This window comes from Psammomys obesus, unplaced genomic scaffold (assembly GCF_907164565.1).
Source record: "Psammomys obesus unplaced genomic scaffold, mPsaObe1.curated_primary_1811, whole genome shotgun sequence".
NCBI lineage: Eukaryota > Metazoa > Chordata > Mammalia > Rodentia > Muridae > Psammomys > Psammomys obesus.
In genome coordinates, this window is record NW_026585689.1 from 258,015 (window position 1) to 275,619 (window position 17,605).

At 41.1% G+C, this 17,605-nt stretch overlaps 1 protein-coding gene across 16 annotated transcripts in view; it reads right to left on the reverse strand.

Annotated features, from left to right (window-relative positions):
* The window catches only part of Phldb2 (pleckstrin homology like domain family B member 2), a 211,218-nt gene that overhangs the window by 42,735 nt on the left and 150,878 nt on the right, over positions 1–17,605 (reverse strand). For all 16 annotated transcript variants that reach the window (XM_055593736.1, XM_055593691.1, XM_055593726.1 and 13 more), the window contains 2 exons: positions 11,769–11,912; positions 10,622–10,759 (listed from right to left, as the gene is read on the reverse strand). In XM_055593736.1, the coding sequence (XP_055449711.1) occupies positions 10,622–10,759; positions 11,769–11,912 (282 nt within the window). The remainder of the gene's footprint in view (positions 1–10,621; positions 10,760–11,768; positions 11,913–17,605) is intronic.

Genomic DNA, 17,605 nt, shown 5'->3' on the forward strand with positions numbered 1-17,605 from the left:
GAAGGAAGGAAGGAAGGAAGGAAGGAAGGAAGGAAGGAAGGAAGGAAGAAAGGAAGAAAGGAAGAAAGGAAGGAAGGAAAAGACAGATTATGTGAAATGATGGAAAGATCCCAAAAGCCAGGGAAGAAAAGAGGGCAGAGACTACTAATGCCTCCATGCCACAAATGCCAAAGTGACTCCGTGATATAACTGGTAAATGCTGTGTACAGCAGTGGGGCAGCCCCACAGAACCCCTCTTGAATTCAACACCATTTGAAGGGAAACTTAGGCAAGATTCTCTGGTATTTAACTCTCAGTGTAAACAAATCCACTATGGTTTGACCCTCATCAGTAAGTTAAATGACTTACTTATGCCTCTTGTATCACAAAAGATCCTTTTAAAAAGGTAAAGATTTCAAATAGTCCTGCAAAATTCTGTAGATTTTTTTTATACAAATGGCCATGATTTCCTGCATAAATGAATATATAGACTCTTGAAAAAGCTGTTATTGTTCAAATCTAAAGCTTTATGACATTAGCTCCCACCTAGGTCGAGGTAAGTCTCCAGCTTTTAAGGTGACTTTTTAAATTTCAAAGGTATTTCATTAATGCGTCTTATTTTCCTCAAAATGATTGAACCCAGAAGTCATAAACTTGAAAAGGCTACCCCATTTATGAATCTAGACTAATTTTACAATATTAACAATCAACAAGACAGTTTCTCCAGGCTTTACCGGTTCATTTACTTAACTGCATGGCTAGAAGAAAGCGAGGGCACAGTTAACAGAGAAACTGTTCACGGACAGGAGTATATACTAAACCTGCCAGATTCTGTCACTAGCTTCAGAGTCAACATCTACCCCTTAATATAAACAGCAGCACACCACTCTTGCTGATTTCTGGCTAAGAAGATGTTCTTTATTTCCTGTGGATCAATGACAGTTCAATTTTCACAGCAAAGAATGTGTATCCAAAAAGAGTTATATTTCTACATACTGTGTCATCAGACTTGACAACAACTCTAGTTCTAGAGAGAAAATTTAAAACAACAACAACAACAACAACAAAAAGACTATGCATTATAATTAAATATCAAAGGGGCAAAGACCTGCCATGTAAAGTTAGTCCTGTAGGAAAGAGTGATGCGATGTTAGGTAATACAGAAGGCCAGTACTCTCCAACACAAGTCTCATATCCACAGACATTACCAAATCATTGCTCCACGTGCTCAAGACTTGAAATTGTTAATAATGAACACAAATAAAGAACTCATAAAAAAAAAAAAAGATACCTCATGTTTACATAGTGCCTTCAGTCTGAGATGCTGGAAGTGTTTCACAATTCCATACAAGGGTGCGGTTAAAAGAATTATGCAAGCAGGCACCATCAGAACCTTCTGCAGCTTCTCTGCGTACCAGGAATGCTGTGACCACTACTTTGGTCCGAGAGCAAGAGCTCAGTGGGGCCAAAGCCAGGGCAAAGGAAGTGTGAGGGGAAGGATGCTAAGAGGATTAGTGGCAGGTGGGCTCAGACAGATCACAGAAGTGATGTCACTCCCTGGAAGCCCTGGGTAGAACAACTTGGAGCCAGAAAGAAATTAATATTCCTCTGTTCTATTGATAGAGCAGGAAGTTTTCAAAGGAAAATTACTGAAGGCACTTATAGCTAATGCACCAGCTCCCACAAGGAAGGAAAAAAGTATTAAAGAGTTCCAGGATTCTTGTTTTTCACCTATAAATTATTAAAATGGAGTGTTATTCACTTTCCCAGGTTTAAGAGAGTAAACTCCCCTATTCTAAAGAGAATAGACATAGTGGTGTTTTCCAAACATCAAAGTAGAAATGAATATAATTTTTAAAAAAAGGGTTTTCTTTTAAGATTTAAAGTAATGTTTAAGAAATAAATGTCTTTAAAATGTAACAAATTTTGCTTTGTTGAAAAGCAAGATTATATAAAGACAGAGTATTCTCCAGCAAAATCTCAGTTTACAAGGGGACACTCATAAATACAAGAACAGAATAAAGTGAAGTTAGAGGCAGGCTGCTCCTTTAGGGACCTTTCTCGTTCTGTGTTTGTCTTTTAGGTGGTGATACATGGGCAAAATTCAGGTGGGTCAATGCCCATTGCTAGGTCCTGCCTGTTTTGAACATTTAAGGCAGATCTTCCTAAAGTTTCCTACTCATGTAAAGTCAATACTAAGCTAATCACAGGTAAATTAAAGTAGAAGTCAGTGTATAAATGTTGGCATGTGCCCTCAGTAACTTCGGTAAGAGACCTCCAAAGTAAACAAAGTCAACACATGCATGCTCAAATCTTACATAAAATGGTCTAGCATTTGCGTGTAACCCTCTCAATCCTCCTGCATAGCTTAAATCACCTCTAGATTACTTGTTATATTTAATACAAAGCAAATGATGCACAATCGGTTGTTAAAAGGGATTGGGTAGAGAATAAAGACAGGAAAAGTCTAAATGTGTTTAGTATAGATATTTGTTGTTGTTTTTAATATCACAGACTCATGATTAGTTGAATCTGTGGATGAGGGATGCAAGGATGCAGACAGATGGTTATATTTGTTGTTGCAGATGATTTGTTCGTTCACCCTATAAAGATTAAAAGGACACTGGCGATAGACAAAAGTAGCGTTGTTCATTCTCTTTTCACTGCAAAATGATGCATTCAGTGGTTTATTGCTCTGGTTACTCATTGGAATATCACATCAAGGATTTACAGATCCTATTCCCAAATCTTGACTAGCCACAAATACAGAGATATAAGACAGATTAAGAAACGTTAAAAAAAAATTCTATTATCTTCCACGTTGTCAGGTTGAGAACCTTGGCTTAGCCTCCTAGGACTAGGATAGACGATGGCAGCTACAGTTTTATTTTTTTCCTACAGTTGGAATCACAATTTTACTTTTCTAATGATGCAAGACAGTAAGTTGATTCCAAATCGATCACATATTGTTCTCAAGGGCTGGGGGAAGGTATTAAGTTTGAGGCCCTGAGTTCAAGTGTCCAGAGCTCATGTGAAGCTGACGTGGCAGTGTGTATCTGCAATGCCAGGACTTCTCCAGTGAAATGGGAGGTGAAGAGAAGAGAATTTCTGGCAGCTGGAGGGCAAGCTGGCCTGGAGTGTGCTGCAGAGAACAAAGACTCTGCCTCAAACAAGGAGGACAAACATCCAAGGTAGCCTTCTGCCCTCCACAGGAGCACACGGGAACACACACACGAGAAAAAAACAAAAACATTCCTAAAGCAAATGACACTACTGTCTCGATTTATAGCATAAAAAGCCTCTCTTATAAGTAAATTCCCAAATGTAGATTTCTAAAAATATATTCAAATGAGATGCTTAGAGTGAATCAAGCAAAGAATGAACTGTGACAGATCCTGTAGTCCAATATCATCAAGGAGGAGGCTAGACTTCAAGTTCAGCTGCCAATAACTACTTTCCAAACCTACAAACCACCAGGGGTGTGTATAAGTTTACTCTAAACAATCTGACTTTATATACAAGAGTGGCCAGTATTCATTTTAAAAAGCCCAAGATCAAGCCACATAGAAATACTTATCATGCTCCATCTTTGGGTTAGAAGACTTACATTAAATTTTCTCTCTTCTTGGTTGTATTCTTGAGGGAAGAAGCTGAAATTCAACTTGCTGACTGTCTGAATATCTAATAGTATACCCAAAATATCCTTAAGGACAATGACCAAGATTGTTTTACCACATGTAAGCCTGCAACTCGCAATAAGCAGGTGGTTCAAGGTCATCCTGAGAAGGTGCCAGATAAAACAAAGGACATGCAGTTAGATTTGATTTCAAATGAATAACTCATATTTTTATGTAAGCATGATCCAAGTATTTGCGTGGGATATAGATTTAAAGATGTGTTCTCTGTTTACCTGAAATTCAAGCATAACAGAGTCTCCTGTACTTTTATTTGCTGGTTCTTCCAATTCTAAAAAGAAGGGTATCAAGAATTAGATCCACTTTTGTAGCTTTCAAATGCTTTAACTCACAGCACAGCACAGCGCAGGCACTCAGGCTCAAGTTTGGAACTGATTCAGCAAGTGTTTTAAATCTGTGGTCCCTAAGCCATGAGTGTCATGGAGAGGGCCATTCAAAGCACACCCTAAACAACCTGAGCAGCCCTTTCCTAGTCTATTTCCTAAAAACCTGTATTTGCGTGGGAGATGAGCATTCTGATGGTCTCACAGATCAGCCAATGTTTCATACTTGTAACCCCTTACTTGCCATTTATTTACACAATTAACAGGTATTCCACATACAAAAGCTAGAACAGAGGGCTTCTGTAAACAAGAAACACTAGAGAAAAAGTAAGTCTTGTCTGGAATCCAGTTGGTTTAATCCTCAAATACCATGATTTAGTTCCACTTCCTTTAGCCAGGGAGCTGACTTTGAAATATAAGAAAGAAAGGGTAAGTTCCTCCTAACCCTAACCGTGACCTGGCAAATGTGATGGTCTCCTGGTATTAACACCTGAGAGGAATGTGAGCCAGTCTGCTGCTCCTAATCCCGCTCCCCATCCTCTCCTCCAACACCAGCCAAGAAAAAAGGAGAGGGAGGAAACGGCAGGTACACTGGCATTGTAATAACGAGGAATAAAATGTGGCCACCTCATATGCAGGAGTACTCGCTTACTGTAGAAAACCTAAACCATCGAAGAATTTCAGCTCCCATTTGGGAGTACGTGGGAGGGACAGTGGCCTACGCTTCAGTACACAGTTCAGTGTGTGTAGACAAGAATATCCACAGTACCACAAGGTATCTATGTGGAGAAACAAAAGATTCATCTTCAAAGGAAATGATGGCTTGAGTTTTATGACTACCATCCGAGTAATGAAAAGACTTTACCAGACATAAGGAAGTGAGGTCTTTCCTTTAAATATCACATCTCATTTTCAACTCAAGTGACTATTTTCCTTCTTATATGCTAAGATACACAGAGGAAACACAGATAATCTCAAAATAGAGAAAGCCAAAAAAAACTATTTTTAATGTAGCCAAAAATAGACAAAGACAGAAGAAAAACCTACATAACAGATGGGCATGTCCATACTTTCTCCCAGATCAAGCTTTGCTCTGAAAGTAGGGAGGGAATAGAGGAAAGTCAGGAGAGTTCTCAACCTTTCCAACTCCACTTGGGCTTATGGAGCCTGGGCATGCAGCCTCCCCACCTTGTCATCAAGGTAAACACTCTCCTCTCTGTTCTCTGCTCAATGTGATGCAACATGAAGTTTTTTTGCTTAGTGTGTTACTAACCAAACATCCCTTTTCTGGGCTCATGTTTAAGGCAGGAACTCATATTTGTTCAGGGTTTATCCACTTGTATGGTGGCTGTGTGTGTGATGTGGTTACTATTCCAGAACAGCAACAGGCAGGGGGGCCTTTATCTCAAGAGTCACGTGGAAACAAACTGACCATTGTTCCCCATGAGAAGAGAAGGGCTAGACTGGGGAGCCAATAGAAAAATGTTCAGTAAATATGTAATAGAATATCCATATTTTATCTTGTATGTATAATCACGTGTATAGTTGAAATTTTATGTGGCGCTAGTATAAATACCATGTAAAATATGTACAATTTAAAATAAGTAAAATAAGATAAGAGTCCCCAAATCAGGTAAAATAAATAAAATGAAAGACCAGTCTCAAGGGCCAAGGAAACACTGTCAGTAATTTCATATCAAGTTCTGAATTCCCTTGTGATGTTAAGTACTTTTTTCCTATGTGTCTAGACCTTCCTTGTCTGCAAGCATCCTGAGCTGGTATCTAAAGAGATGGCTAAACAGTTAAGACCACTGGCTTCTCTTCCAGGGGACCAGGGTTCAATCCATCACACAATGGCTCCCAAACATCTCAAACTCCAGTCCTAGGCGGATCTGATGCCCTCCTCTGGATTCTTCAGAGAGTTAACACAGATGGTGCCCAGACAGACCTTCAGGGAAAACACACACGTACCCATGAAATAAAAGTAAATTTACCCTCCCTTCCTATTCCCCCCCCCCCACAAAAAAATAGAGCAGAGTAGAACAGAATTACAGGATGTGCTAGGAGCATCTGAATCAGAGCTTTCCCATTGGGGATATCTTTTCAGGTTTCACTTTCCTCGTTCTCCACTCTCTATCTGAGCAATGTAACAGGTGTATGGAAAGGGAAACATAATCCAAAAGGGCAAAGGCCATTTCCTCCTTCTGTCTTACACTCTGGCTTGACTGGCAGTGTGATTACAGGCCTCTGGCATGTGCACCAGCTGTCCTGACACTTGGCTGCACACAGCTCTTTTAGCAGGTGTTTGGCTCAGTTTCCTTTTGTTATGCCCAGCTTGGACTGGATGTTAGCAGGGGAGTCCGAGGATAATATTCCCAAAGCACACTGGGAAATATTTTGGGAGCTACTACTGGCTAGATAAACAACAGTCCTTTCTCTATCTCACTGGGTAGAGAGGGAAACAAACATCTAACGATCCCCCAAAATGCAAATAATAAAGAGTGATGATAAAAAGCCTCAAAGAACAGGAGAGGGACATGCTCTCAACTTGAGAACACTGGGAAAGCTTTTCTAAAAAGCGAATAGGAAAGCTATGCCCTTGAAGACAGAAACAAGGTATGGACAATGAGAAAGGAAGTGGGAGGAAGTAGCAACTGAGAATGGCCTGAGTCAGGAGGAAGTGAGGGAGAGGATGAGTGTCAGAACAGTGAGAAAGCCGTGGTGAAAACAGTGTGAAATGGGGGTGAGGATCGTGACACAGATGTGTGTAACATACCACAGGCTACACCCTAGTGTACCTGAATGAAATCTAATGGAATTCTAGGATATGGTTTCTATTTTAAGAGGGAATCACTGTGGCTGATGTGAAGTAAGTGGACTGAAGGTGGGAAGGGAATGGCCTGAAGAAGGCAAAAGCCAAAGAGTACAGGAAGGGGCTTTGCTGAACTCAAAGAAAATGTTGTCAGGGGAGATGTCGGGAAACACTGTGTCATAGGTTGTGATGGTGAAGAATGTGCTAAAATCATCTGAAAGTCCTTAGATGCAGAACACTGGAGCCAGTGTTGGGGAGGAGGCAGAGGTATGGGGAAGGAGTAAGAGGTGTGGGAGAAGAGGCAGAGGGGGCCAACAAGGAATAGGAGATCAATGGTTCCATAATGGATATGTTCAGTTGAAAACATGTATGATATCTCTGTGGGCTACACAAGTTGTGTGCAAGAGGTGTGTTAGCAGCATACCAGCTTGTTCTAAGCCATGGCTGTACAAGAAACACCAGGATAATAAAAGAACTGAGCTCAGACTGTAGACGAACGGCAGAGAGATAAGAGTAAGAGAGAGAGAGAGACAGGAAGAGAGCTCCGTCAATAAACCGCTTGCCATGAAAATAAAATGATCCCCCCAAATCCACATTTGAGAAAAATCCATGTGTGGCAGCACACTGGGGAGGCAGCGGCAGTGAGCTCTGGGGCTCACTGGCCAGCCAGCTTAGCTGAATTGATGACACACTGGCCAGTGAGAGACCCAACTTCAAAAAAGCGAGGTGGGAACCAGTGTGATGGCTCAGCAGGTGAGGCACTTACTGCCAAGCCCCATGACCTGATTTTGATCCCTATGACCCACACAGTGACACGGTGGATAAGCTATGGGGTCCTATAAGGTATTCTCTTATCCCTCCTCCACACACATGCCATAGCAGACAGAGAGTAATTTTTAAAAAGCCAGGCAGATGATGCCTGAGGAACAACACCTGAGGTTGACCTCTGGCCCCCTCATAAGCCTGTACACACGTGCACACACGTGGACATTCCCCCACTCCCCACACACAGCATAGAGAAAGAAACAACGGAAGAAGATGAACAAAGGGCAAAGTTGGAGAAGGCACAGGGGGAAAAAAGCCGTGGGAAATGGGCACAATGGAGCATGCCTGTAATCCTAGCACTCAGGGAGGCAGAGGTAGAGAAGCCAGCCTGGTCTACAAAGCAAGTACAGCACAGCCAAGGCTACACAGAGAAACCCTGTCTCGGGGGGGGGGGGGGAACTGTCCACTGTATTGAATGCCACTCAGGAGTCTCACCACAAGAGACTGAAATCCTTAGGAGTCTTAGAAGAAATTTGATGCAGCAGTGGAGAGTAAGCTAAATGGAATAGGAAGGATGTCATATCAGCAAGTGGAGACGTGGTGTCTACTGGAAAAAAACTGTTTGAGAAATTTAGGATTCGGAGAGAAGGTATCTGTTTATTTTAACTAATGATATTCTAAGATAATAACATAGTATGCTAACAGTACAGATGCAGTAAACTGGAAAGGATTCTGCAGAAAGAGAATGGTGTCCAAGTAGTGTTCTTTGATGAGAGGGAAAAACTTTCCTTAGGTAAGAAAGAGAAGATGAAGATTGAACGTTTTTCTCTGCTGGGGCAGGGGGAGCCAGAAATTTGAACACAGAAATGGGAAATTCCTGTGTCAGAAAATGCTAGAACAAGCAGTGGTAAGTCACTCTCTTAGTCTGGCTGTTTAGAGTATATGGTGACACCATCTGGCTCAGTCTTTGTTTCCAACCCCCTGGCGCCTCCCCCACCCCCATCCTCTTTTGGAACCCCTCACCCAAAGCCAGTTTCTAACATTTTTCCACAGCATGTGATGAGAGACAATAACTCCACCTGCCACGACCCACTAATCTCCTAACAGCTGTGGATCTGGTCCACACCCCACATCCCCCTTCTTGAATAGCTTGTCAGGAGGTGGTTGGAAGTGGCTTCTGGGCTTGTTTCTGCCAATGATGCAGGATTTCCACCTTTATCTTAGGTCCTGAATACAGCACAGCTTTCCCTGGGGAAGTCAGACCCAGCATTAGCCCAACTCGCTTTAGTTTTGTGCATCTGATGCTAACGATAGAGCAAGACACAAGATGTGCAAAGATAAGCAGTTACATGGCTTGGAGCTGGCAGAGTGTTCACAGGGAGTATAATGCCCTATTCTTGGGTCCCACAAGATTTCTACCATGACACAAACTAACTGCAGTATGATCACAACAGTGTAATTTAATTTAATTAGGACTTTTGAATGGTAAAATGCTAACTATACCATAAAAACAGGCCATCTGGTGCCACCACCTAACGTTTCTGGCTATCTCAATACAAAGCCTTTGAAAAAGAAGATAAGCCATTCTCCAAGACTTCCGGTGTGTGTGTGGTAGGAGACATCCACAAGCATTGGGGATCAGAAGGACATTAGGTGTTAGTCTTTTTCTTCCACTTTCCTTGAGGCAGGATCTCTCTTTTTCTGCAATTGTGTTGTGATATCCAGGCTAGCTGCCCTGAGAGCTTCTTGGTGGAATTTTCTGTGTCTGTTTCCCATCTTGCTAGAGAAATGCTAGGATTTCAGACACATGCTTCAATGTCTCACTTTTCACTTGGGTTTGAGAGACCCTAACTTAGGCTGTAAGGGCCTTTGCCATCTGTTTTTCAACCCCCCTCCAACCAGGCTTTATAAAGTTAACCCTTTGATGTGACTGTGAACTACAGTAAAACACACCCACTATCCAAATAGGGTTCTTTGGAATTTCAAAGGCATGGTTGTAGAAGGAGCATTCAAAAAGTTAGAAACAAAAAGGCTGAGCAGTTTAATTTTGACCTTCAGCAAATCAGAAAATGAAGTGGAATGTATACACCAGCTTCCATTTCTGACAAAGTAATTCTGAGCTCCGTCCTTGGCACAAGATCCAATGCCCTTACATACAGGTCTCAACAAACAAGAGCCTTAAAAGGAAGTCACGTTCAGCAGAAATTCCTTCCACACATGAGCAGTAGAACTTACTCAAATTGAATCATTTTTCTTTTTCTCTGCTTCATAGAGAACAGGGCAGGCAGGAAAATATGTGTTTAAGCTTGTTTGTTTCTTGCTAACCCAATTTGGAATTTTATTTTTAATTTTAGGCTTAGTTCAGCTGTTACTAAATCATAATAGAAAAGGAATGTATACTATTTCTAAGAGGGGGGAGATTCCTCACTAACAAACTAATACTTTTAATTCTAAGTTCTGCAAGTAATTTTCCATGTTTTCCCTAGTGGCTGTCAGCTAACCTTCAAGCTGTGACCTGAAAAGCATACACAAGACCTCATCACAGTGTCACCTGTGGCCTGTCTGTCACTTGGCAGTGTGTGGGAACCTCCCCTGAAACAGCTTTATTCAAGGACCAGCGCACTTGCATTAGTGACAATGGCAAGGCCAGAAGGGTGAGATGAATGGGAACTGATCATTCATCTTATTAATGAACAGAAAAGTAAAGAGAAATGAGGCACCTCTGCTTGACTCTGCCCAAGGCAACCCAATGACAAACATGCTCCATACACTAAAGATAATTAAAAAAATTTTAAAATTAAAACACACACACACACACTAGTACCAGACTGCCATGAGATAACAGGGTTTCTCAGTATCTGCTGCCTGGTGCCTGGCAGGTCATTTGTTTGTTTATTTAACAGAGGACCTTAGGACTTCTTTTCTAGAGCCACATTATTTAGGAACACAATATAGACAACCCAAAATTAATTACATTTAACATTTAAATTCCAGTAGTTGGGATGCCCGATTTTCCCGTAAAAAGCACATTCTTACAAAGTCTTTACCTTGGTCTTTTCACCTACGATGTTCTTTTCTAGTTCTGTGATTTTCCGGTTTAGATGATCTAGAATCTCCTTCTCCTTCATGAGCTCGGCCGTCTCAGACTTCTGCTCTCCATCCAAAAGGGCGCATTCCATATCCAGCTAAGGACATAAAAGAAAGCTCAGAACCACCTCACCTCCAGGGACTACTGCCCACCGCCAAGGGTTTATCAGATTCTCAACAGGCGGCACTGACCTGCCAGATCGTGGGGTTCAGGGAGCCTACCTAAGAAAACTGAGGATCTTATTGTACACTGTCTTAAAAAGCTGGTTACCCAACCACTTAACTTTCCTACTGCTACTTCTCTTTTGGGATATTTTTCCTTTTTGCTCAGGCTCTAACTAAAGAATATATTACTGTAGGTACAACTAGCTCTTGTTTGTCCCTGGCATCTGAGGAGCAAATGTCACTGCAGCCCTGTAGGAGAGGCCCACATTCCTAGGGGATTCCAGGGGGGCACAGGAGACAACAGGTGAAGAATCCCCATATGGTACTCTCGGGGCCATTGACACCACCTATGAGTGCTGACATGCACACCCCACCCCACCCCAGGCAGAATTCTGTGTTTTGTGCCACTCCACGGCAGTAATACTAAAGCTGCCACTACCTTTTACTTTTCCCATATGAGCGAGTCTACCTCCTGTTCTGCAAAGCCATGGAACGTTGGCTTTATGTTTAACTCATATGTGAATCTCTTTATAGGGTCAACATGATACCAACTCATAGTAAGAATGCTCAGAAAATTTTAAATAGAGGTTTATAAATAGAGGTTAATTTAGCTATTGATCCTGCAATCAGGAAGCACATATAATACCAGTCTAAAAAAGTTTGGATAGATACAAAGTAAGTTAAAGCTGGCTTAATATGTTTATGTCATCAGATTCCCTCTCTCTCTCTCTCTCTCTCTCACACACACACACACACACACACACACTCAGAGAATGTAAGGCGGGGCCCTCTAAAATGATTCCCACTGAACGCATGTTTGGTTACATTGACCTCTCTGTGTTTGCACCTCAGGCCTGTGCCTCAAAGAGCAGAAACATCTTCAGGCTGATAGGGGAAAAAAGAGAAATGGGTGATGGTAGATGGTGAGCTTCTAGATTATACCTCTCTGGAAGATTCATCCATTTGGTCATTTATATCTTTGATTTTCTGTTCAAGTTCCTCAAGGTTGTTCAGAATAACCATCCGGGCATCTTCCATGGCGGCCAACTCCTGAGTCCTGTGTTCCTCACCTATATCCTCTGGGGTCTGGATGCAAGCAAAACAGAAACAGGTTATTCACACTTCAGTTTATCCCATTAGCCAATTAAAGCAGCTGCAAGGCTTAGCCTCTTCCTCCACATAGATACATAAGATATGCTTGTCAGGGCCAGCCTGAGCTACATGGGATTTTTTTTTTTAAACAGAACAAAATAAATCAATTAAAAGACATTTTGAGAGTATACCTGGGACAGCTTCATTGAACTGATACATTTTTCCATAGAGACTACACTGAACTACTCAATTACACTCCTAGATGAGAGCCAGCAAGCCAACTCAATTCACAAGTTCATATTGTTTTTACAACTCAACTATCTAAGAGTCCATCCAGACAACCTGAACATGCGAACATGAAAGGGCTTCTCCAGTGTTATAAAGTTCAACACACACAGTAGGGAAGAGAAACAAGGCAGGACCTTTGACACCTTCCTCCAGGGGATCTCTCAGTATGCTGCTATCTTCCTTTTAAGCTCCACCTATACAAAGAAGCCCTTTAATCCTCTAGCCACACAGCTAGGTCCTGCTGTCAGCGTAACCATGGAATGAGAATTTATACTTACTCATGTGCTTCTAGTACAATGTAGACATCAGTTTTGTTTGCGTTGTTGTTTCCGAAACAAGAGCACATTAGTCTGCCATGGCCATGCCACACAGAGTCAAAGGGCACATTTGAAACTCTGTTGTGTTAGTTCACCCTCGACTCACCTTGTCTTATACACCTTCTTTGTATAAGGTTAAGACATTAACAGGACTGAAAATAGAACACTGGCCACCATTTATTTCATGGAAAAAAAATCAAGTTTCATGGAAAGTGATGAGAACATCCAGCACATGAAGGGATAGTGCATTCTCACAGCCTTGCCCATTTAGTGATAAATGTTGGGGGAAGAAAGGAATGTTGTGGATGGCGTTACAAAGCCCAACATTCCCACTGTTTAAAAATAAACAGACAACAGCGAAAATGCCTCTTCTCCCCTGGCATTTGGATAGCCATCCTGAGTGTTACCTTGAGGAGATGAGAGGGCTGGTTAAATATTCATTTTATGGCTAGACAGAATGAGCCTGAGAATTGCAGGAAACGCCACAGAAAAGGGGCAACCACAGAAACCAGCTCGGCCAGGACCATTGGCCTAGGGAGATAAGATTGCATAGCTACTGCTCTGAGAAGCCTCCAAGCCCTGATCGAAGTCACGTAGCGTCCACGTGCACGAGTCAATCCTCATGGAGTTTACGTAGCCACAATTGGAATTGCCCTCTCTGGCTTTAAAGGAGACCTTCAAATCCCCTCAGGCCACCACCATTTTGTGAAGGTGGCAGCCCCAGCATGCTGGTCTTCTGAAGAAAAAAACGTCTTTTTGTTGTTTGCATGGTACTCAAGTTTGGGGTGGTTCTTTCAGCATCTTCTGGACCCTAACAGAGATAGAAACTTTCTGTACAAAAAAGAAAAAAAAAGATGCTGGGGCTTTTCTAATATTATTTCATTTTTGTATCTCCTGGAGTAAAGTAATTTTCGGATGGGAAGCCAGTGACCAGATATTTCACAACTTAAATATGAAAACAGCACCCCAGTTAGTAAACTCTTGAGGATTCTTCTTTAATAGTTAAAAAGAACATTCATGGGTCATGTTGGTAAATAGTTAAAAAGAACATTCATGGGCCAGGGTGTGAGAAGCAAGGGCAGAAAGATTACAGATATTTCATTGCCAGCCTGATCTACATAGCAAGTAATACATAGGCAGTCAGATCTCAGAAAACCAAACCAAAGCAAGCATGCAAGCAAGCAACCAACCAAACAAACAAATATCACAGTAATTAGATTCACCACTAGTCACTGCACCTAAGTGAGCATAACTAGGTTCATTTAATTTGTTTGCTATTCCTGATATAACTTTAAGAAAATATCTATCATGTCATATTCTACATTATTCATCCACATTCTTCATTTCTTTACCCTATCTGGTCGTTCCAAATGAAGACTGAATGTCTAGAAATTCACAATATTGGTCCACTGTAGTATTTCCCACTTTTAAACCCAGCACTCTGGATACAGAGACAGGTGGATCTCTGTGAGTTTGCATTTAAGGCCAGCCTGAACTACATAGCGAGTTCCAGGCCAGATAGGGCTCAAGAGACACTATCTGAAAAATTTAAAACAAATAAAATAAAACCTGTATTTCAGTAGGTTAGAACAAAGGTAAATAGGGATTTCAGGCTTTAACATATAGGTTTGTGTTTATTGTTGTTGTTATCATCATAAATCCACTGTCTTGCCAACTAGTACAACTACAGCTGACCCATCTATCATCAAGAGTGAACTTTATTGTCTCCAGGCTTGGTTTAGGCAGGGAGGAGTGTCTAGCCGTGAATGGCACTCAAAGTCACTGCCCAGTAATCGCAGCAGGAAAGCCTCGGAAGGCCTGTATCCTGTCGGGTCAACGTTGCGTATTAGGTTTCTACTTCCAACACGGTTTAAATATATCTGCCACCAGCAGAAGCAAAGCATTAAGAGAAGACAAAACAAATGAACAGTCTGCAAACCATACATTTTGTAGGCAAGGGGTGAAGACAACAGTGGAAGGAAATGCTTAGTATTTACATGACTCAAGGTTCTTAGAAATTTTAACACCATCGGCATATTTCATAGACAAGAGAAATATTGTGCACCTTGCAATAAATACACACGAGGACTTTTGGAAGTTGTTGGAATCTATTCAAGAGGAATTTTAAAACTGAATGCTGTGGGTTTTTTTTTTAAGATTTATTTATTTATTTTTATGTGTCTTGCCTGCAAGCATGTCAGTGGCCAAGGAGGCAAAACGAGGGTTTCAGATCCCCTGGGACTGGAGTTCTAACAGTTGTGAGCCATGTGAGGTCGGCTCTGAGGGCTGAACTTGTATCTTCTGTGGGAGCAGCAAGTACTTAACCACGGAGGCATTTCTCCATCCAACAACCTGTAATCTCATTAATCAACAACAGAATAAAGAAAATCGGTGTTGCACCAAACCCGTGGCAGCAGACAGTTAGCTTTAATTAACTATATGGTAACAAAAAAGTGACATTTAAACACAATATCCTTTATTTCAGTGGTGTGCATCAGTAAATATGTCATCTGTTGAGGTAACAGAGAGAGGTCCACAGAGTGAAAAAGAGGAGAGGGTAGACATAAGACCCCAAACACATAAACACATACACAGACATACACACAAACACACACTTTCTGTAGAGCTCCTGCAGCTTGCTTCAGGGCATGGCTTTTCACTATAGATGGAACAATTACCGAAAAAGTGGGTCAGGAGCTGCCTCTGAGCCAGTTGCCTCAAGGGTACTAGGCAGCTTCACAGAGGACAGTCGGATGAGCATATTTCCAAGGATTTGAACATTTCTCAGTGTCAGGTAAAGATGGGTAAATTTCAGTTCTCCCAAATGTTATAAAAATCCTTTTTAAAGTGGGTTTTGAGTGTTTTATTTTGTTATTCTCTTCTCCATTTCCCCACTTACCATTTTAACTAAACAGCAAACACTGTACTTTCTTAAGCAAAAAATCCAGGAGCACACTGTTAGGAAGAGAACACCCCAAAAGGCGGCCTAGGAAGTTTGTCTAGGTCTTCTGTTTCTGCTTTTAACGTACTTGAAAAGTAAGTGAAAACCCATCCTGTGAAACCCACCGCCCTCTCTCCTGCACCCTCATGTGCCTGGTGGCACTTAGAGATGAGTTTGATGTTTTTCCTGTATCTACCAATACCGTCTGGGACAAAGGACCCTATGCTAAGTTCCAAGGCCTCCAATTCCACAGACCTTATTTGAGCAAATGAAAACATCCACCAGGATTTGCTTCCTTAGAGAAGTGTTCTTGTCAAAGCCTTTTCTAAGAAGATAGCCTTTAAAGATAGTACACAGATCAACTATTTTAACATAAATCAAGCTGATATCTACAAGGAAGAAAAAGTAGAAAGGAAAAAAAAAAAAAGGAAAGTCACAAATCCATAAGGAAATGGCTGATGATAATTGTCCAAGGTTTCAAAAAGAGTCACATACTTTGCTTGAGTATCCAAAAACTTCTAAATAAATATATATACATATATACATATATATTGTAAATGTATGTATATAGATGTTCTGCTTGCATGTATGTCTTTGTACCTTGTACCAGGTTCTGATACTGCTCATGGAGGTCAAGAAAGGCCATCTGATTCCCTGGAACTGGAGTGACAGGCCATTGTTTCCTGCCAGGTGGATCCTGGGAATATTACCCAGGTTCTCTGGAAGAGCAGCAGGTGCTCTTAAACACTGAGCCTCTCTTCAGCCCCCCACCCACGATTTTACATTCCTCAGTCCCCCCTTTACCTTCCCATCCTCATTGCATTCAGTTTTCCAGCAGGAAAATCACATGTGCTTTCGAGAATTTTTGTGTTCTGAGAATTTGTCTAAGAGAAATATGGTGAGAGAAAGAAGTGACGGGTGTGTGAAACTAGTTAATGCACAACAGTGCCATGAAGTTAAATTCTAGTTAAAATCAAGAGTGCTACCATTAACATTTGCACTTTTGGTCAGATTTTCTTTTTTCTTTCTTCCTTTTTGTGAGTGGTGCTGGTCCCTAAACCCAGAGTTTTGTGCATGGTAGGGAAGCCTTTGACCACTGAATTATATCCTTGATGTTTTGCTTAAAGAACCAATATTTGGGCTGGAGAGAAGGTGGCTTAGTGGTTAAAACTACTTGTTGCTCTTATAGATGACACAGGTTCAATTCCTGGCACCCACATAGCCACTCACAACCATCTGTAACTCCAGTCTCAGGGGACCAATGTCTTCTTTTGCCCTCCAGGGCCAACAGGCATATATGTGTTGCACAGATATGGTTGCTGGTAAAACATTTATACATACAAAATAATTTAAAAATAAGTGTATATCCTTCTAACAAAGAAACATACAAAACCACCAAATTAATGAATGTTGCTGTTATTATTCTGTGGCCAGGAGGGTCAAAAATTCCAAGATGTCATTATATTAAGACGTATTTTAATTAGTAAACCTTATTTATTGATAAATAAATAATCCCACCTCATATTTGTGGTAGTAATTTTACCCTCTTATTTTGATACTTTAATTTGGTTAGATGAAATAAATGTATTTTTTATTCTAACCCTCTGTAAAAAATATGGCAGAAAAAATTTGGAAACTTCCCTAGAAAACAAAAATTCTTAACCTGCATGGGAAAAATAAAACTAAAAATGACATTAAACTTCATTTTTAAAATCTTTAAATTTGGACAGCCTTGGCTGTCCTGGAATCGTGTTGTAGACCAGGCTGGCCTCGAACTCACAGAGGTCCACCTGCCTCTGCTTTCCTGAGTTCTGGGATTATAGGTGTGTGCCATCATGCTAGTCTTGAAAGATGTTTTTAAAGCAGCATACAATCAGAAGACTGGGTAATACTTATGACTACCAGTAAATATTAAACCATTACATTTCTAAATTGGGTCATAAATAAGGCCACTTGGAAGACCTCTCACCACAGAAGACTAATTTGCTACCAACATGCATTTTTTAATAATTAAGTAAAGCTTGGACAAATAAGTCCTTTAAAAAGAGGTCAAAATGACCATGCATGGAGAGGACCTAGGCCCACTGCTCAGATGTAGCAGATAGGCAGCTCAGTCTCCATATTGGTCACCTAGTAAGGGG